Raw genomic sequence first — 20,721 nt, 5'->3', positions numbered from 1 at the left:
AATTGTTTATTAATTGTAGACATCATGATATTTTTCCCCTGAATATTTTAATGTATAGCTCTAAAAAATAAGGCTTTTTTTTTTTTTTTTTTTTTTTTTTTATGGCCATAGTACCTTTGTTAAGATCTAATAGGCCGGGCGCAGTGGCTCACGCCTGTAATCCCAGCACATTGGGAGACTGAGGTGGGCGGATCACCTAAGGTCAGGAGTTCAAGACCAGCCTGGCCAATGTGGTGAAACCCTGTCTCTACTAAAAATACAAAAAATTAGTCGGGCATGGTTGTGCGGACTTGTAATCCCAGCTACTTGGGAGGCTGAGGCAGGAGAATCACTTGAACCTGGGAGGTGGAGGTTGCAGTGAGCTGAGATAGCACCATTGCAGTCCAGCTTGGGCAGCAAGAATGAAACAGTGTAGTGTCTCAAAAAAAAAAAAAAAAAAAGAGGGATGGGCGCAGTGCCACACGCCTGTAAATCCCAGCAGTTTGGGAGGCCGAGGTGGGTGGATCATGAGGTCAGGAGTTTGAGACCATCCCAGACAACATGGTGAAACCCCGTCTCTACTAAAATACAAAAAGTTAGCCGGGTGTGGTGGTACACGCCTATAATCCCAGCTACTTGGGAGGCTTAGGCAGGAGAATTACTTGAACCCGGGAGACAGAGGTTGCAGTGAGCTGAGATCCCACCATTGTACTCCACCCTGGTGAGAGAGCAAGACTCCATCTCGGGGGTGGGGGGGGAAAAAAAAAACTAACAATTAATTAGAAATCCTTAATATCATTCAATACCTAGTTTATTTTAAAATTTTCTGAGTTGTCCCCGGAATATCAGTGGATCATTATATTTAATTGTGGTAACAGTATCATCTTAACAACATTACAGGCCAAGGCATGGTGACTCATGCCGCTAATCCTAGCACTTTGGGAGGCCAAGGCATGAGGATTGCTTAAGCCCAGGAGTTTGAGAACAGCCTGGGGAACATAGTGAGACCCTATCTCTATCTCTGTTTGTTTGTTTGTTTGTTTTTAATTAGCCAGGTGTGGTGGCATGTGCCTGTAGCCCCAGCTGCTCAGGAGGCTGAGGTGGGATTTGAGCCCAGCAAGTCAAGCCTGCAGTGAGATATGATCACACCACTGGTCTCTAGTGTGGTTGATAGAGTGAGACCCTATCTCAAAAAAAAAAAAAATAGCGTTACATTTTTATTCACACTTGTTTCAGAGCAGTGCAATGACTTGAAGGAGCTTGTATGGCCCTAGGGTTCTTTTCATAAGTTTGTCTAATGCTGATTCATAGTCTTTTTTTTTTTTGAGACTGAGTCTCACTGTCACCCAGGCTGGAATGCAGTGACACTATCACAGCTCACTGCAACTTCCACCTCCCGGGTTCGGGCAGTTCTCCTGCCTCATCCTTCCAAGTAGCTGGGACTACAGGCGTACGCCATCCCACCCAGATAATTTTTGTATTTTTAGTAGAGACTTGAGTTTCACCACGTTGGCCAGGCTGGTCTTTGAACTCCTAGCCTCAAGTGATCCACCGACTTTGGCCTCCCAGAGTGCTGGGATTACAGGTGTGAGCCTCCCACACTCTGTCTGATTCATAGTCTTTTTTTCTTTTCTTTTTTTTTTGCGATGGAATTTCGCTCTTGTCACCCAGGCTGGAGTGCAGTGGCGAGATCTCAGCTCACTGCAGCCTCCACCTCCCAGGTTCAAGCAATTCTGCTGCCTCAGCCTCCCAAGTAGCTGGGATTACAGGCGTGCACCACCACACCCAGCTAATTTTTGCATTTTTAGTAGAAATAGGGTTTCACCATGTTGGCCAGGCTGGTCTTGAACTCCTGACTTCAGATGATCCACCCGCCTCTGCCTCCCAAAGCGCTCAGATTACAGGTGTGAGCCATTGCACCTGGCCCTGATTAATAGTCTTTTAATAGTTATGTCTAATACAGAAATATTAACCTGCTTGGTGGTGAGGTGTCCTGTGAACCCCTTGAAATTACGTGGAAACCTTTCCTGTGTGTGTGCATTTTTCAGGAGAGAGGCTGCATACCTTTTGTTACTCTCAGATTTGGGACTAAAAAATGGTTAAGACTATTAGTTTTTATTCCTGTTTTCCATAGTGGCTATCTTAAGGTACATTTCTTCAAATATTCCTTTTTTTTTTTTTTTTTTTTTTTTTGAGACAGAGTCTCGATCTTTCGCCCAGGCTGGAGTTCAGTGGCGTGATCTCAGCTCACTGCAAACTCCGCCTCCTGGGTTCACACTATTCTCCTGCCTTCAGCCTCCCGAGTAGCTGGGACTACAGGCGCCCGCCACCACTCCTGGCTAATTTTTTTGCATTTTTAGTAGAGATGGGGTTTCACCATGTTAGCCAGGATAGAATGGTCTTGATCTCCCGACCTCATGATCCACCCGCCTCGGCCTCCCAAAGTGCTGGGAATACAGGTATGAGCCACCACGCCCATTTCTTCAAATATTCTAACATTTTTCCTCCTGGCATCGTTACCTCCACCTCCTGAGCATCTCATTAAAGGTAACAGATGTAGGTTATTCTAATCTTTCAAAAAATCTTGCATTAGCGGAAAGGAGAAATAATAGACTGAGGAAGAAATAGGATTGAGGGAAGGATGCTTTAGGGAGCTTAACCATGTTTGGGAGTCGGAAACTGTCAGGGGTGGGGAAGATTCAAGACAGGGAAAACAAATTGACAAAATCTTGGAATACATGGCATGATGAGGTTGGAAGAGCCTTAGGAAGATATAAGAGATCTATCCTTCCATAGTTTACAAAACAAGCAGCAAAAGTTATAGTTATTCATGCCTAATTCCTTAAAGTAGGAGACTGTGTTAAGTGTTAAGGAGGGAATGAGGGTGATGGTGCTCAGAGGGACAGTGTTAGGATAGCCACTATGGAGAATCAATTCATTCTCCCTCTTGAATCTTTTTCTGTATTAGCGCCTTCCCCTGTAGAACTGATGTGTCAAAGGTTACCAGAGATCTCCTAAATCCACTTATATTTGAGTTCCTACCTCATTAGTTTTCTTGAGATAACACATGTAAATCTTTTTTTTTTTCTTTTTTTTGAGGGAGTTTTGCTCTTGTTGCCCAGGCTGGAGTGCAGTGGTGCCATCTTGGCTCACTGCAGCCTCTGCCTCCCGGGGTTCAAGCGATTCTCTTGCCTCAGCCTCCCAGGTAGCTGGGACTATAGGCATGCATTACCATTCCCGGCTAATTTTGTATTTTTAGTAGAGACGGAGTTTCTCCATGTTGGTCAGGCTGGTCTTGAACTCCCAACTTCAGGTGATCCGCCTGTCTCGGTCCCCCAAAGTGTTGGGATTACAGGCTTGAGCCACCGCTCCCAGCCAACACATGTAAATATTAACATGATGCTTGTACATTAGAAATTGCTTAATAAGTGTTTTTATTATTGATGTTGCGTGACAGCTGTGAAAATAGAGCTGATAAATAGGTTATAGGAGAAAGATTGAATGAGATTGCCCAGGGAAAACAGAGTAAGAAAGGCCTGGACAAAAGATTGCTTAAAGGTGTTCTAGAAAAGAAAAAAAAACTGAAAGAGGTAAACAAATCAGGGGGTGGGTGGAAAAGAGATAATATTGTCATGTTGCTAGTTAACTGTTTCCCAAACGTGGTTAACTTTCATACCTACTTGCCTTTCCTCCTGCTTTTCTCTTGGTCCTCTCTCTGGGTGGCTGAGCCCCATTCTTCTTTGACAATTCAGCTTTTTATGTTATTGTAGTTTTTCCTCATTCCTTTATGCAGAATTTCTTATTTATCCATGTCCTCATAGCACCTAATGTACCTCTATACAGTGTTTCTAAGTGGAGTTGCAGACCCCTTTGAGAAAAAATATGAAATGTGTGAATCCTCTTCCTAAAAAAATCTACATTTTAGTCTTTTGCAAATAATTTCAGAGAATACCTGGGTTCCTAGAGGCCTGTTCCATAGACCCCAGATTAAGAACCCCTGGCTTTTATTTGTTTGTTTTACTTTAAAAAATTACCTGGCTAGGCACAGTGGCTCATACCTGTAATTCTGGCACTTTGGGAGGCTGAGATGGGAGGATTGCTTGAGCTTGGGAGGTCAGGGTTGCAGTGAGCCATGATTGAGCCACTACAGTCTAGCCTGGGAGACAGAACGAGACTCTGTCTCAAAACAAAAACAAAAATCCAGGGTTCTAGGTAGTTAAAAAAAAAAAAAAAGATTTCAACTCTTTTCATATTTCTTTGGCTGGGGTGTAGGGAGCTGGCAGGGGGAGGTTAGACATTGTCCAGTAAATGCCCAAGGCTTTAAGCTTCCAGTTTTCTTATTTGCAAAAATTTGAAACTAATTCCAATTAAAGTGAAAAAAATGTAAATAATATCTTTTTGCTATACTGTATAATTCAAAATATGTAGCAGTTAAAAATCTTACCAAAATTGACTGGTATACTGGCTCACACCTGTAATTCTAGCACTTTGGGAAGCTGAAGTGGATTGACAGAAGGATTGCTTGAGGCCAGGAGTTTCAGACCAGCCTGGGCAACATGGCAAGACCCTGTACCTAAAAAAAAAAAAAAAAGTTTTAATTAGTCGGGCATGGTGGTGCACCAGTGTAGTCCTAGCTACTTGGGAGGCTGATACAGGAGGCTCGCTTGAGCTCAAAGGATAGTCCTAGCTACTCAGGAGGCTGCGGTGAGCTGTGATCATGCTCCAGCCTGGGCAACAGAGTGAGGTTCTGTCTCTTAAAAAAAAAAAAAAAAAAAAAATGGGGAGTGCCAAGCACAGTGGCTCACACTTGTAATCCCAGGACTTTGGGAGGCTGAGACAGGTTGATCACCTGAGATCAGGAGTTCGAGACCAGCCTGGCCAACATGAAATTACCAAAAATTGTCTCATAAGTTGACAAAATTGTTTATTTGTGTCATAAAATTTTGTCAAAATTTTTTCTCATAAGCTTGACAAAATGGACAATTTCAAAGAGAGTAGGAAGTATTGGAGGCCAGCGGATTAACAGTGGGAAATCATATGAGCCACTACCAAGTTTTTGCCTATAAGAATAGAGAAGTGACAGCTCCTACATGCAGTTTGAAATAATGGTGACAGAATACAGGGTTTGGAGTCCGAGATAGTGCCTAAATTTTGAGCCCAGGAAGAAATGGGGAAAAGAAAAAGGGAAACACTGGTAAGCCAGAAGGATGCTGAATTAGGTTAGAGTTGATGATAGAGTAACCAATTTAAAATGTCTTATAGATAAGATCTAGAACGAAGGTTTGGTAAGAAGTCTGAGCTACATACATAAGATTATCAGCAACACAAATGTTAAGGTGGAGCCATTTAAAGAAAGAACAGAAGGGACCTGTGATTTACTGATTGTTGAAAATGAAAATAAAGGAGTCAGAAAATAAAGATTTGTGAGTCAGCAGGACTTTTGTCTTATTTTCAAGTGGATTTATTGATTACTTTTCTTCTTACAGCCAAGTGCAAGATCTGTGAGTGGGCGTTTGAAAGTGAGCCACTATTTCTCCAGCATATGAAGGATACTCATAAGCCTGGAGAGATGCCTTATGTTTGCCAGGTATTGCCTTTTTCTCCAGGGAGTTTTAGCAGTTTTACTCTGAGGCAGAACACAAAGAATCTGCTAATGAATATTGCTGAATACCTACTGCATACACTCAGTTTAGGAACTCTGAGTAGGTACAGAAGAAACAGTAAACACAGTTTATCTTCAGGGTTTCCATGCAGGAGGAAAACATAAAAGAACATGTCCACAAGTAGACTAGCCAGGGAACATGTGCATATTCTAAGGGAGTGTCTGTCTCCTGAACGTGCCCTTTGGAAATTCACAGAAAAGGCTTTATTTTTCTTAGTTATAGAACATGGATTGTTCTTAGACTTTCCTGTCCCTTCCTGTTTTTAAAGTAATAGCTAAATCTATCACAGACATAGCCCAGCATTACAAAGTCAGAAAAATAATTCGATTTCTATGCATTTGGGAAAACTTTTTTTTTTATTTAAAAGTTTTTATTGCTACCTTTTTTTTTTTTTTTTTTAAGGCCTCTCAGTTGTTCACTTCATTCTTAGCCTTATTTTCCCTCTTATGTGACTCAGGTGTGTCAATATCGCTCCTCACTCTACTCTGAGGTAGATGTCCATTTTCGGATGATCCATGAGGATACCCGGCATCTGCTCTGCCCTTATTGCCTGAAGGTCTTCAAAAATGGCAATGCATTCCAACAGCATTACATGAGGCACCAGGTACTAGGCACCAAGCAATTCCCATATTCTCTTTATTTTTTTTTTTTAAACATGGATGCTGGGGCCAGGGCTGAGCTAGGCAAATAATTTGGGCAGAGATTATAATATGCATATGTTTGCAGAAATTGATTGAATTCATTTATGTGCCATGTACCAGTCTAGATGCTAGAGATTTAGTGGTAAACAAGGCAAACAATACAATAAAGCATGAAGAGTACTGTGTTGGGGAAAGTATAGGATATAGAAAATCACATAGCTATTCTGGGTGCCTAGTAAGGCTTCCAGAAAGAAGTGTTGTTCAATACCTGAGGGATGAATAAGATTGAGCCAGATGAAATAAGATGAAGAACAGTGTGTCCAAGGCACAAAGCAAGATTATGGAGGTTCAAGAAATTGAGAGAGATTCAGTGTAGGGTGTAAGAGACAGAGGAGTTGGAAGTTAGGCAGGGACAGATCATGGAGGGTCTTTTAAGCCATGAAAAGAAGTCATTGGGAAGCTATTAAAGGGGTTTTAAGCCCTGGAGTGATGTGTTCAGATTTAGTTAAGATTTTATACTGCTTGCACTGCAGAGAATGGATTAAAGGAGATTGAGACTACAGTTAGGGAAACTAGGTAGAAGGCTTTTTTCAGTAGTTCAGGTGAGAGATGATACTGGCTATTGGCTTTTGAAATGAAGAAAAAGAGGGTAGAGTTGAGAGATATTCAGAAGATTTGTGATATTTATGATGTAGAGATGGATTAGGTGAAGGTAGCAATGCAGTAGTTAAGAATAGTGCCTAAGATTCTGTCTTGGGCAACTGGGTGAATGAGGGAACTATTTGCTGAGATAGAAACAATAGAGAAAGTATATTTGTGAGGGGGGAGATCATGAGTTTGGATATTGTAAGTTAGCAGTATCTGGATGTCAAGTGTAGCTGTTGGATAATAGATCTGAAGCCTGGGAGAGAACTCTGGGTTGCAGAAAAGATATTTAGGAATCAGCGTTAAATAAATCCTGTAGATTTTAAACTTAAATGCCATGGGCCCCCCAACCCTGTTGAGAATAAGAGAAGGCTTAGGATATTTGAAGTCTCTTATCTATAGCGCAACCACCATAGTACTAGGAAGAAAGCCAGAAGAGTCTTGACATTAAGGAAACTGGGGAGAAGAAAGTATTTTAAAGAAAAGGGTGTGATCAAAATGTCGTATGTTACAGGAAGGTGTCAAGCAACATAAGGACTTAGAAACAAGCCTTTAATTTAGCAACATTGATGAGAGCCATTTTGTTGGTTGGTAGGGTGGAAGTTAGATTTCAGCAGAACAAATGAATGAGAGGTAAGGAAATGAAGATGATGTATTTAAAGATGTTTATTTATAAAAAGGGAGGACCCCCAGGGTAGGTAAATCCAGAGGAAGAAGTGGCAAAGAAGAATTTCTTGTTGCTTTTGTTTATTTACTTTATAAGATGAAAAGCTATGACTTCGTTTTAAAATACTACAAGAAGAGAGCCACTAGAGGAGAGTGAAAGGTATATAAGAGAGGATTCAAAATGGAGAATGTGTGCTTAATAGTCACATACATATGCACACAAACATATGCACCCTATTACGCTCGTAGTCTCCTTTGCACAGTAGTGACTGCTGATCATCTACCACAACTGTATTACCAAATAGGGGGGTGGAAATTGTCTCTCAGCCTAAACTTGTTATCCTACTAAAGAAAATCATAGACATGGGTTCTATTTTTGAAGGACTTCAATACTAGGCAGACTGAATCCTCAAAATGGTCTCACCAGGAGACGTATCTGTATATACTGATGTGTTAAGTGGGAAAACAGCAAGATAAGTGCTATCATTTGTATTAAAAGGAGAAAAAGAAGAGGGCTGAGGTGGGAGGATCACTTCAGCCCAGGAGGTGGAGTCCAGCCTGGGCAACATGGTGAGACAACATTTCTGCAAAAAGGAAAGGGAAAAAAGTGGGGGCCAGGCACAGTGGTGCACGCCTATAATCCCAACACTTTGGGAGGCCAAGGCGGGTAGATCACTTGAGCCCAAGAGTTGAAGACCAGCCCGGGCAACATGGTGACACCCAGTCTCTACAAAAAATACAAAAAGTAGCCGGGCATGGTGGCGCATGCCTGTAGTCCCAGCTACTTGGGACGTGCAGTGAGCTGTGAACATGCCACTGCATTCCAGCCTGGGCAACAGAGACCTTGTCTCAAAAAAAGGGGGGTGGGGCAGGTAATGATTGGATATGAATGTGTTTGTGATACAGTTACATGTGTAGACTGTCCACGAAAGCATACTCAGGAAACTGGTAATAAGTCGTTTGTATGGAAGGGAACTGAGTGTCGGAGTTGAAAGCAAAGTTACAAGAGTACAGAAAAAAAAGTATGGCTTTTCTTTACTATGTACATTGTCCTTTTTTAAAAAAAAGAATGTCCAGGAGAATGACCAGTTGTCAGCAGTGTAAAGATACAATACAAATAAAGGTTACATCACTCATTCAAATTGTTAAACAAGTCAGGAACAGATGATTTGAGAACTTAGTCATCCTGGACTAGAATCTACCATCTTTCTTTGAGATCATGGGAGGTGATGATTCTCAATGGTAGGTTTTGTGGTCATGTCGCATATTTCTTTTTTACTCTCTTAAATTATCAACAGAAAGGTGGGAAGAATGATATGGTTGACATTGATCTGCTTTCTCCTCAAAGAAGAAAATTTATTAGGAACCTTTAAGGGATTTTGTCTCTTTTTTTCCCTCCCCCACTTCAGAAGAGAAATGTTTATCACTGCAACAAATGCCGGCTACAGTTTCTCTTTGCCAAGGACAAAATTGAACACAAGCTTCAACACCATAAAACCTTCCGTAAACCCAAGCAGCTGGAGGGCTTGAAACCAGGCACCAAGGTAAAGAGTTTCCCAGTGTCTTATAGGCTCAGGGAGGGAGGAATAGAGATTTTCAGTATTCTGAAATTCAGCGTGGGTTATGTCTCATTGTTACTTCCCTTGTTTCTCAGGTGACAATCCGGGCTTCCCGAGGGCAGCCACGAACTGTTCCTGTATCCTCTAATGATACACCTCCCAGCGCCTTGCAGGAGGCAGCACCGCTGACCTCCTCCATGGACCCTCTGCCTGTCTTCCTTTATCCCCCTGTCCAGCGCAGCATCCAGAAGAGAGCTGTTAGGAAAATGTCAGCACCTTCTTCTATGTGCTGGGCGGGTGGGGACTGGGTGGGCAGGATTATTCCTGATACACAGTGCGATCTGGTAGCTTTTTAGCAGGGTTTGTTGTCTGAAAATCCTACATTTTGGGGACCCCTGAGGCAGTAATGAGAATTCTTTCTTTTTTCCCACAGGAGTGTCATGGGCCGGCAGACATGCCTGGAGTGCAGCTTTGAGATCCCAGACTTCCCTAATCATTTCCCTACTTACGTACACTGCTCTCTGTGTCGCTATAGCACCTGCTGCTCTCGAGCTTATGCCAACCACATGATCAAGTAAGTTGTTTTTTAACCAGTATTTTAGCTTGAGAGTTCAGATTCTTTCTTTTTTTTTGGAGACAGGGTCTTGCTCTGTCCCCCAGGCTGGAGTACAATGGCACAATCTTGGCTCACTGCAACCTCTGCCTCCTGGGTTCAAGTGATTCTCCTGTCTCAGCCTCCCAAGTAGCTGGGATTACAGGTGTGCACCACCACACCTGGCTGATTTTTTTGTATTTTTAGTGGAGATGGGGCTTCACCATGTTGGCCAGGCTGGTCTCAAACTCCTGAGCTCAGGTGATTCACCCGCCTCGGCCTCATAAAGTGCTGGGATTATGGGTGTGAGCCACTGCACCTGGTCCCAGCCAGATTCTTGAGCACTCATTTCATTTTCTCCCCTGCTCCTAATATGTTTCCTCCTTCAACTCTTAGAGCTATTTGTTCTTCTCTCCTAGCAGAGTGAGAGGCTTTGTTTTTTCAGTTTTGATGGTCTGTGCTACTAGGGCCAAGTAGCAGTAGTATTAGGTGGGAGGTGGTTAGAAATGCTGGCTCTCAGCCCCACCCTAGGCCTCCTGAATCAGAATGTGAATTTTAATAGATCCTCAGGGGACTCATATGCATATTAAAGTTTAAGAAGCATGGTGACAGGAAAACTGGCTTAGGTTGAGATTAGGATGCACTGAAGAAGCGTCTCTTTTGTTGGGGGATTGTCACTGGCTGGTGATCTGTAGCTTAGCCAGCAGAACTCCATAACTCATACCACTTCTTTGTCTTTCTCAGCAATCATGTTCCACGGAAGAGCCCCAAGTATTTGGCTTTGTTTAAAAATTCTGTGAGGTAAGAAAAAACTTACTGTCAGCATCTTAATTTTTCAGGTTTTTACATTAATTAATTTTCAGGTTTTTCATTATTTGGAGAGGTGGTTATGTGAATTAATTTCGGAGAAAGTGGGAGGGCATTCCTTTTCTTTCTTAGGCCTCAAAGCTTAATGGTCTCAAGTGTCACTGCTGTATTTCTCTTAGATATTCTCGATTCTCTTTTTTAGTGGAATCAAGCTGGCCTGCACTTCATGTACCTTTGTTACCTCTGTGGGAGATGCTATGGCCAAGCATTTGGTATTCAACCCCTCTCACAGATCCAGCAGCATCCTGCCACGGGGTAAGTAGGAGAGATGGGGATTAGTTGAGCAAGGGGAGGAAAAAAGATCCAGGTTCGTACTGTATGCATCAGGAGCATGCCCACCTGGCCTCACTTATTCACCATTGAGATGTACTGTACCAAATTAGAAACCTTCCGACCTAAAGTTTATAGAAAACTGGGAAAGCTGGTCACTGTGAACAGCGTATTTTTATGTAGTAAGTTGAAATCCCAGGGCACTGTCTTTGGAGGGCTTATTTCTTCACTGAGCTAACTTTTTTTATTGTTTCATTTTCCATAGGACTCACTTGGATAGCTCACTCAAGGTAACAAAAACTCACTCACCTCACAATTTAATTTCTGATTTGCAGTGTGTTTATTCTTTATTATTATTATCATCATATTATTATTTCAATTTCCTAGTTGAACTGAGATTTTTCCTTCTCTCTTTGCTCCTCACCCCTTTAGGCATGGCCAGACTCGTGACCGAGTGCATGACCGGAACGTGAAGAATATGTACCCTCCTCCTTCCTTCCCCACTAACAAAGCTGCCACTGTGAAATCTGCGGGGGCCACCCCAGCTGAGCCTGAAGAGCTACCAACTCCCTTAGCCCCAGCACTCCCATCGCCAGCCTCAACTGCAACCCCACCACCAACCCCCACTCACCCACAGCCTTTAGCCCTTCCACCATTGGCTACGGAGGGAGCTGAATGTCTGAATGTTGATGATCAGGATGAAGGGAGCCCGGTCACCCAGGAACCTGAGCCAGCATCAGGTGGTGGTGGTAGTGGGGTTGGCAAAAAGGAGCAGCTGTCTGTGAAGAAGCTTCGAGTAGTACTGTTTGCTCTATGCTGCAATACAGAACAGGCAGCTGAACACTTCCGAAATCCCCAGCGACGTATTCGGCGTTGGCTTCGACGTTTCCAGGCCTCCCAGGGGGAGAATCTAGAGGGCAAATATCTAAGCTTTGAGGCAGAAGAGAAACTGGCTGAGTGGGTGCTAACCCAGCGTGAACAACAGCTACCTGTAAATGAGGAGACCTTGTTCCAGAAGGCCACCAAAATAGGACGTTCTTTGGAAGGGGGATTTAAGATCTCCTATGAGTGGGCTGTGCGTTTCATGCTGCGGCACCACCTGACTCCCCATGCCCGGCGAGCTGTGGCCCACACCCTACCTAAGGATGTGGCAGAGAATGCAGGACTCTTCATTGAATTTGTACAACGGCAGATTCACAACCAGGACTTACCCTTGTCTATGATTGTGGCTATTGACGAGATATCCTTGTTCCTGGATACAGAGGTGCTGAGCAGTGATGACCGAAAGGAGAATGCCCTGCAGACGGTGGGCACAGGGGAACCTTGGTGTGATGTAGTCCTGGCCATTCTGGCAGATGGCACTGTCCTTCCCACCCTGGTTTTCTACAGAGGGCAGATGGATCAGCCTGCTAACATGCCAGATTCCATATTGCTAGAGGCAAAGGAGAGTGGCTACAGTGATGATGAGATAATGGAGCTGTGGTCAACTCGAGTGTGGCAGAAGCACACAGCTTGCCAGCGCAGCAAAGGCATGCTTGTGATGGACTGTCATCGCACTCACTTGTCAGAAGAGGTACTGGCTATGCTTAGTGCCTCTAGCACTTTGCCTGCAGTGGTCCCAGCAGGCTGTAGCTCCAAAATTCAGCCATTAGATGTATGCATCAAAAGAACTGTCAAGAACTTCCTGCATAAAAAGTGGAAGGAACAGGCTCGGGAAATGGCAGATACTGCATGTGATTCTGATGTCCTCCTTCAGCTGGTGCTTGTCTGGCTGGGTGAAGTGCTAGGTGTCATTGGGGACTGTCCAGAGCTAGTTCAGCGCTCCTTCCTGGTGGCTAGTGTTCTGCCTGGCCCTGATGGCAACATTAACTCACCTACAAGAAATGCTGACATGCAGGAGGAGCTAATTGCCTCCCTAGAGGAGCAACTGAAGCTGAGTGGGGAACATTCTGAGTCTTCCACTCCACGACCCAGATCATCTCCTGAAGAGACAATTGAGCCTGAAAGCCTTCACCAGCTCTTTGAGGGTGAAAGTGAGACCGAGTCTTTCTATGGCTTTGAAGAAGCTGACCTAGATCTGATGGAGATTTGAGTGGGGTCATGAGGGGGTGTGGAGTGGGGGTGGGAACATGTGAGGGAGGGTAAAGGGGCTTAGGGAAAAGGGGGCATACCAGGTGGGGTATTTGGTTTATATTTTTTAATTTTACACCACCACTCCCCCCTGAAGTTGACTTACACTTCCCTGTGGATTTGTGGATTAATTAGGAAAACCAATAGTAACCACGTCTGAGCCAAGGAGCTGGCCCATTGGTCGTTCACTTCTGCTAAAAACAGGTTTTTGTGACTTTTTTTTTTTTTTAAATTTAAATCACTGTGTTTGGTATTTTTCTGACAAAATTAAGAAAAAGAAAAAAAAAATTGTGGGCGAATGTTAAATTTTGTTTCCCCTTTTACCTCGATTGTATCATAGTACTTCTGGTTTTTTTGTTTTATTGTGTGGCCAATGTCTTTGGGCATGATGCTATCTAATCATTGTCAATGTGAGAACATTTCTGAAGATGGGAAAGACAAATTATGTAGCTCACAAACTGGTTTATTATATATATGGATAAAAAACTTTTTTCATTGTGGTCTTAACACTTTTATATAAAAATGAAAATGGAAAAAAAAGTCCCACTGAACTCTCTCTTCCTTCTCCTTTTCTTGCCTTCCCTCTCCAGAGATGTTGGTTTCTACAGCAACCCTAGATATAAAATTGTGGCTTTAAAAATGCATGAAACCACCTTTAATTATCCAGAATGAATAGATTTGTCTTTTCCTCACCACCTTCCCTCCAAAACATGACATAAACAATATTTTTTGCACTTGTGATCCTTGGCCCCTTTCCCCGTTCTCACACCATCCATCACTCTGGACAAAGGATGATACAGGTGTTATTAGCAAGCAAGAGGTACTGAGGTGATCAAACAGTTTTAGGGTGGAAGCCATTCCCAGTTTGAGTCTTCATCCTGTAAGCCCCCAGGGGCAGTCCCTACTTTATTGAACTTCATCCTGTTAAATGGCGAACATGCCTGTTTAAGGGATTGCTGGTCCTATAGTCAGGAGCTAATTGTTCAAGAAGTGTTGCACTTCAAAAAGACAAGACAGACTACTTGTTGAAATCCAGCGTACTCTGTGGCTTTCCCCTATTTCTCTTAATACTTAGGGAAGAATCTGATAGGAAGAAGCGCACAGGGGTGTGCACAAAGCAAATGACATGAATCTTTATTTTTCACTGCCAGCTTCAAGGAAAAAATTTTTTCTACAATTTGCATGAGGGATTTTTTTAATTGTATGTACTCATGGTTTTAAACCAAAACGTACTGTACCGTACAGAGAAAAGGAGCAAAAAACCAAGTCTTCTGTTTATCCTGAGACTTTCAACAATGTTCCCCTCCTGTGAGCCAAGGAGGCAACCTGCACAAGCTTGTAAATGGTTCGTCTTTAAAATGTACATAAGTGGAACATTTAATAAAATGAGGGGAAATGGATTTATAAACTTGTTTTTTTTCTAGGTGACCTTGTTTAATAGGCTTTCACAGACTGGGAAATGCTCAAGATGTGATGGGCCTGGTGGTACAGGTGTGACATTTGTTACCACCCATTTCTCCCACCCCACCCCGCTTTTTTGTTTGTTTGTTTTTTCATCCCCCAGCACACTATAATATAGTGAACTGGAAAAGTCCCTTCCAGAAACAGCTTGGCCAGCTTTGTGAACCCTTGACATCTGAAAACAACTAAGGATCCATCTGGGCTTCTCTTCCCCAGCTTTTTGCCTGATGCCATTTTATTGACTATGGACTTTGAAGTCAGCCTTTGCCTTTGAGAAAGTTCAAGAACTGATTGGTCACTTCTATCTACAACAACTTAATCCTACTCTTTGGTAGTTTCTGCAGCAGCCACAGCCTTAGCAGAGCTGGGGTTCCTGTCCTCTGCACATGATTGACTTTCTTGATGGGTAATTTTTTTTAAGATCATAATACCAACAGTGGATCAGCTGGGTTTTGGCCAGGAAGTTGTCTTTGTGGACTCTGCCTGCATGGCTTAGTAGTAGAAGGAAATTTTTTTTGGTTTTGTTTTTTATAATTCAGTTTAATCAATAAACATGTATTTATTGACTATTTTCTGTGTTGAGACTGAATGTGTGGAGGTTTCAGGTTGAAAGCTCATTGTTTTCTTTTGCCTTACAAGTTTGTTGTTACGGACAATGCAAGTGGAGGGATGGTTGATTTTTCCTTCAGTTCTCTCACTGAATTTCTATACTTTGAATTTGCTGCCTATATTTTCTTTCTCAAGAAGTTTGAAGAGGATATGTGTCAGAGTCACCTACAGTATTCATTTTAAAAATTCAGGCTGGGCATGATGGCTCATGCCAGTAATCCTAGCACTTGGGAGGCTGAGGCAAGAGGTTGCTTGAGCCCAGAAATTCAAGGCTGCAGTAAGCTATGATCATGCCACTGCACTCCAGTCTGGGCAACAGAATGAGAATTTTGTCTCTAAAATATTCAGGTTTAGAACCATTCCAGGGATGGCTGATGTCCCAGCTGACTTGAGGGCAACCTGAGGCAGAACAGCTCTACTAGATTATCTTTAAAGTGGTATTTTAATGAAAATCACAGCCAACATTAAGAAATCTGTATCCTTTGATAATCCAGTGTAGTGGGAGAAGATTTGGGAGAAGAATTTGAACACAAAAAGCCAGTTAGCACACAAAAATTAAGTCGCTTCTACAGGAAGCTCTTTCTAATACAGCTCCAAATGACGCTAGTGTGTCTTTCTGTATCGTGCAGAGAATTCTGTATGTGCTGCAAGACCCTAAGGGTTCTCCAACCAACGAGGGAGATGGCACATAGCAGTACTCAGCAGTTTTGCACTTGGTGTGACCCAGTCAGACAAAAACCACTCAGCAAGCATTTTGAAGAATTTATTTACTTTACAAAAGAAGAGTCTTATCTTTGAACCAGCCAAGTTCAAAGTTAAAAGTAGGGTATAACTTCAGTTCTGGATAATGCATCTGTATTTCATTCAAAGCCACTAAAAAAGGAAGAAAGAACAATAAAAGTGTAAAGCATAAAGGGATCAATTCCTAAAAATAGCTGTACCGTCCAACCAAAACCCTCTCCACCCATTTTCCTGGGTGAGTCTCCCAGAAAAGCCCAGCTTAGTGTAAGCCAAAGACCTCCCCAATCTGACACCAATTTTTTTCCTATTACTAACCTGATCATGTGGGCAATATCCCAGTTGGTCTCTGCAGACAATGGTCCCTCTATTTCAACACCTTTTTCAGTTACAGTGGCGATTTGAAACTGGAAAAAAGCAGAGCATTCAATAATGCCCACCCCTTAAAGAAGTCCTTAAATGAAAGGTCAAGTGGAGGTCTTCCCCAGGGTAAAAATAGGAGTTACACAAGTGAGGCAATCTGTTCTTCAAAGCATAGAGACCCAGGGATTGCAAGGATTCAGAGCCCACCAATTAGGTTCCCAGCACATTCCTCACCCGGTTGTAAGAACGGGCATCTCGGTAGTACAGCACTCGCATGCAGCGTTCTACTAGGTTACGGGCCTCGGTCTGGCTTAGCACTGGCTGCTTCTCCAGAACTTCTCGCAGCAGAGGCTAGGGAGATTGGGGGAAACCATGGTAGATATTGGGCTGAATAACAGGCTGGTTGTCTCAAATCTATGGTATAAAAAGCATGAGAGTGAAAAGATGACATTCTACCTCGTGCCTCACCAGAATGAACTCTGCTTACTAATAAGCTAAGAGCAACTTCAAGCGGAAGTTCTAGGGTGTCCTCTCTTTGCATGTCTGCTGACTTCCAGACATGCCATCTTGTCACTGGAAATCAGTGTCAACACCTACAGCCCCCAGACTACAAAGAAAACCATCTGCCCAGTAATAGGGATCCCAGCCCATCCCTCGTATCAGAATTTCAGGAGAAAAGGAGACAACCACTAATCCATTTCCTTTTGTCTTCCCCTTTCCCCACTTCTAGACTCACTACTTACCTGAGCCAAGTATGCACCATAACCAGTGGCCAGCGAAGGGGCTTCATAGGCTACACCAAGCATGTCCACATAACCGAGGAAGCTAACAGGACACAATGGATCAAAACTCATTTCACCTTAGGTACATCTTAGCTGAAGAAGGGGACCATGGGGTCTGAGTTAAAGTGAGATTCACTTGGGGAGAAGAGACAGAAGAGATTCTACACAGGTACTAGGTTGGGTGGTAAAGGAAATAAGTTATTTGTATTCATATGAACCTCTCTCCATCAGCATAGCCTCCGATGACCATGGTATTCCACAAAGGGTTCATCTTCGAGCGCCGGCTGTACATGGCCCTGGTCAGCCATGAATGAATAGCTCTAGGACTATAACTATGTCCATCTCCCAGAAGCTCCTCATCAATCCTTAAAAGGAATTGGTTGTGAGAAAAGGGAGAGAATTAAGTCGGGGTCTCCACCCATCCCCAAAAGAAGTTACCACACCTTCCCCCATTTTATACCTCCTAATGCCAAAAACTTTATTGCAAACACTCTTAGATCGCCGACCTCCAACAGTCCCCCGCCGCAACATCAAGTCCCCAGTCCCCCGCCGCAACATCAAGTCCCCCGCCGCAACATCAAGTCCCCCCCATTCCATCGAAGGGAATAAAAAATAGGGGACTCCCCTCTCTACTTGGGAACCATTCTCCTGTTCTCTGGATGACTTACACCATCTGGCCGAGAACTTGCTTCAAATACTGGAAATCAGCATAGTCCCCAGAGGCACCCAGCATGGTACTGTTGTTGACTCGCATGATGCGAGATATGTTGCGGAAACGAGCCAAGGAGCCGTAGGATCCCAGCATGTCTGCGGCAATCACCACTCCGCCCTCGAACTTAACGCCGAGGACTGAGGTCCCGGTCACCATGGGGTTCCTAAAGAGTGAGAACGGTGGGAGCTGAGCGGGGGGGATGGCCTGCGCCCTCTTTCGCGCACTGAGCTCCGCTTCTGATTTTCTACAATTCCTTCCAATTATTCTGCATTCTCCAGGACTCTGCGCTCCGAGCTCCCCTGCCGTTCGCGCCCCCGGGGTCCCCGCCTCACCTTCCCAGGTTCTCAAAACCGGCCGGCAGCACCAGGCCCCAGGCCCCATGGTCCCTCCCCCTACGCAAGCGAAAGCGCCGAGAACTTACTGGGTCCGTGTGATTGGACCTCTGTAAAGTGCAGACGCTGGATCCATGAACGAATCGGGAGTGGACGGAATGCGGTAAAACTGTCCTGGGGCCGGACCCCCCGCCCAAAGTCCGGACCGCGACCCCAAAAACGCTTCCATCTTAGTCACGGTAGCAGAAAAAATGAAAGCGCTTGCGCCAACGGAAGCGGAAGTGATCCTTCAGTGTCACTTCTTTCTTTTTCCTGTAGGCGAGTTCCAGCAGCCATGTTGATGAGGTCGCAGCTGAACGTGCAGTAATCCTAGGTGGCGACCGAGACAGGGAGTTGAAATTGCCCAACATCGCTTCACATCGCACCTCCGTGGAGTTTGGACCAGATCACAGCGTTCTAACACACGATTCAAGGAGGAGGGAGGCGTGAAGGTGGGGTGGGGAGGTGGCCACTTAAAAGACGCTGATCACAAATTTTTTTTTTTTTTTTGAGACGGAGTCTCGCTCTGTCCCCCAGGCTGGCGTGCAGTGGCGCGATCTCGGCTCACTGCAACCTCCGCCTCCCAGGTTCAAGCGATTCTCGTGCCTTAGCCTCCCGAGTAGCTGGGATTACAGGCATGAGCCACCACGCCCGGCTAATTTTTTGTATTGTTAGTAGAGAGGGGATTTCACCATGTTGGCCAGGCTGGTCTCGAACTCCGGATCTCAGGTGATCCGCCTGCCTCGGACTCCCAAAGTGCTGGGATTACAGGAGTAAGCCGCCTCGCCCGGCCGAGAAATCACAGTTCTCATGTTCCTTTTGGATCATTATCAAAAAGCCCACATGAAAATATCAGTGGACACAGGATCTCTTACATCTGTACTCGTCAGAGCAGCCCCACGTGGCAGGCATTATTCGACCCATTTCGTAAATAGGAAACCGAGGCTTGCGGTGTAGTGATTTACCCAGTCACACAGCCGATAACGGTAGAACTGAATCTTGAAGCCAGAATAAAAAAGGAATCAGGGCCCGGTGCGGTGGCTCATGCCTGTAATCCCAGAACTTTGGGAGGCCAAGACGGGAGAATCACTTGAACCCAGGAATTCAAGACCAGCCTCGGCAACATGGTGAGACCTTATCTCTACAAAAACCAAAAACAAACAAACAAAATTACCCAGGCGTGGTGGTGCACGCCTGTAATTCCAGCTATTTGGGAGGGTGAGGTGGGAGAATTGCCTGAACCCAAGGGAGGTTGCAGTGAGCTGAGGTTGCCCCACTGCACTCCAGCCTGGGCAACAGAGTGAGACCCTGTCTCCAAAAAAAAAAAAAAAAAAAGTATTGCCGGGCGCGGTGGCTCAAGCCTGTAATCCCAGCACTTTGGGAGGCCGAGACGGGCGGATCACGAGGTCGGGAGATCGAGACCATCCTGGCTAACACGGTGAAACCCCGTCTCTACTAAAAAAATACAAAAAACTAGCCGGGCGAGGTGGCGGGCGCCTGTAGTCCCAGCTACTCGGGAGGCTGAGGCAGGAGAATGGCGTGAACCCGGAAGGCGGAGCTTGCAGTGAGCTGAGATCCGGCCACTGCACTCCAGCCTGGGCGACAGAGCGAGACTCCGTCTCAAAAAAAAAAAAAAAAGTATTAATGTATACTCTTGTGTATTCCCTGTGGGATGTGATAGCTCGGGTGGATCAAGCACTCTCTGTGGGACCTTGGACAAGTCTGAAAGTTTCCTTATTGTCAAGGGCCCTTGCGCACCTCTAAAGAAGCAGAAAAATTCCACTGAAAGTGTAGGGGTGAAACTAAATTCCAGGGGTTTCCTTCTCAATGTAACCCCATAGCAGGGGCTGGAAACAGTGTCTTGAAATTGGTGAACTTTGTCAAAGATAAACAAAGCCAGACAATAAAGTGGAAAGGACAGATTTCAATCAGTAGTAACTACTGCAATAAGGAAAAAGAGTTCAGCATGAACTGAACTCGACTGCAATTTGTATACAAGTAATGGGTATTTTATAGGGAAAACGAGGTTAGGGGACGGTGAGACAGAGGGTCATTAGAGTCAGGGAAGTGAACATTTACAGAATTAGTCAATGTAAATGTGCTTAGCTCAGTGATGTCTGCTAGCTGGCAGTTATGGAAGTTAGGATTCCATCCTCCCACAGAGACTAGTGAGGATACTGTCCTCAACACTGTCCTTACGTGTCTTTTGTTTGTTTTTTGAGACAAGTTCTGGCTCTGTCACCCATGCTGGAGTGCAGTGGCGTGATCTCGGCTCACTGCAACCTATGCCTCCGCGGCTCCAGTGATCTTCCATCTGCAACCTCTCGAGTAGCTGGGGACTACAGGCACTATAATCGGCTAAGTTTTGTTGTTGTTGTTGTTGTTGTTGTTTTTTCTTTTTTTGAGAGGGAGTCTCGCTCTGTTGCCCAGGCTGGAGTGCAGTGGCACAATCTCAACTCACAGCAACTTCCACCTCCCTGGTTCAAGCGATTCTCCAGCCTCAGCCTCGTCAGTAGCTGGGGTTACAGGTGTGCACAACCGTGCCCAGCTAATTTTTTGGGGTTTTTTTTTGTATTTTTAATAAAGACAGGGTTTCATCACATTGGCCAGGTTGATCTCGAACTCCTGACCTCAGGTAATCCTATCACCCCAACCTCCCAAAGTGCTGGGATT

General features: G+C 44.4%; 2 protein-coding genes across 6 annotated transcripts in view; one reads left to right on the top strand and one right to left on the bottom strand.

Moving 5' to 3' along the window:
* The window catches only part of POGZ (pogo transposable element derived with ZNF domain), a 55,125-nt gene extending 40,081 nt beyond the window's left edge, over window positions 1–15,044 (top strand). For all 4 annotated transcript variants that reach the window (XM_025358835.1, XM_025358844.1, XM_025358828.1 and 1 more), the window contains 9 exons: window positions 5,466–5,566; window positions 6,100–6,246; window positions 9,004–9,138; window positions 9,249–9,421; window positions 9,587–9,727; window positions 10,490–10,546; window positions 10,755–10,867; window positions 11,148–11,172; window positions 11,315–15,044. In XM_025358835.1, coding sequence (XP_025214620.1) covers window positions 5,466–5,566; window positions 6,100–6,246; window positions 9,004–9,138; window positions 9,249–9,421; window positions 9,587–9,727; window positions 10,490–10,546; window positions 10,755–10,867; window positions 11,148–11,172; window positions 11,315–12,974 — 2,552 coding nt within the window. In that variant the 3' untranslated portion in view covers window positions 12,975–15,044. The remainder of the gene's footprint in view (window positions 1–5,465; window positions 5,567–6,099; window positions 6,247–9,003; window positions 9,139–9,248; window positions 9,422–9,586; window positions 9,728–10,489; window positions 10,547–10,754; window positions 10,868–11,147; window positions 11,173–11,314) is intronic.
* Window positions 15,045–15,829: 785 nt separating this feature from the next.
* PSMB4 (proteasome subunit beta 4) lies at window positions 15,830–18,286 on the bottom strand. 2 transcript variants are annotated; one of them, XM_025358861.1, is made up of 7 exons: window positions 18,099–18,286; window positions 17,634–17,840; window positions 17,184–17,330; window positions 16,927–17,008; window positions 16,418–16,534; window positions 16,139–16,227; window positions 15,830–15,955 (listed from the first exon to the last, which is right to left on the bottom strand). In XM_025358861.1, exons 1-7 carry the CDS (start codon window positions 18,236–18,238, stop codon window positions 15,943–15,945), a joined length of 795 nt encoding a protein of 264 aa, XP_025214646.1. In that variant the 5' UTR covers window positions 18,239–18,286; the 3' UTR covers window positions 15,830–15,942. The 2 variants fall into 2 exon arrangements, with proteins under 2 accessions (XP_025214646.1, XP_025214641.1); XM_025358856.1 differs by having other exon boundaries at window positions 17,634–18,257.
* Window positions 18,287–20,721: the final 2,435 nt, after the last annotated feature.

This window comes from Theropithecus gelada, chromosome 1 (genome assembly GCF_003255815.1).
Source record: "Theropithecus gelada isolate Dixy chromosome 1, Tgel_1.0, whole genome shotgun sequence".
In the NCBI taxonomy this organism is placed as follows: domain Eukaryota; kingdom Metazoa; phylum Chordata; class Mammalia; order Primates; family Cercopithecidae; genus Theropithecus; species Theropithecus gelada.
This window is presented reverse-complemented; position numbering and strand designations above follow the sequence as displayed.

What these genes read in the sequence shown, in the direction of transcription:
- PSMB4 (XM_025358856.1), bottom strand. Translation starts at nt 18,058, where the DNA reads ATGGGGCCTGGGGCCTGGTGCTGCCGGCCGGTTTTGAGAACCTGGGAA. An exon ending in ATGGTGCATACTTGGCTCAG is followed by an intron (nt 16,535 to 16,926) that starts GTAAGTAGTGAG and finishes CAATCTCCCTAG; the next exon opens with CCTCTGCTGCGAGAAGTTCT. An exon ending in ATGCCCGTTCTTACAACCGG is followed by an intron (nt 16,228 to 16,417) that starts GTGAGGAATGTG and finishes GCTTTTTTCCAG; the next exon opens with TTTCAAATCGCCACTGTAAC.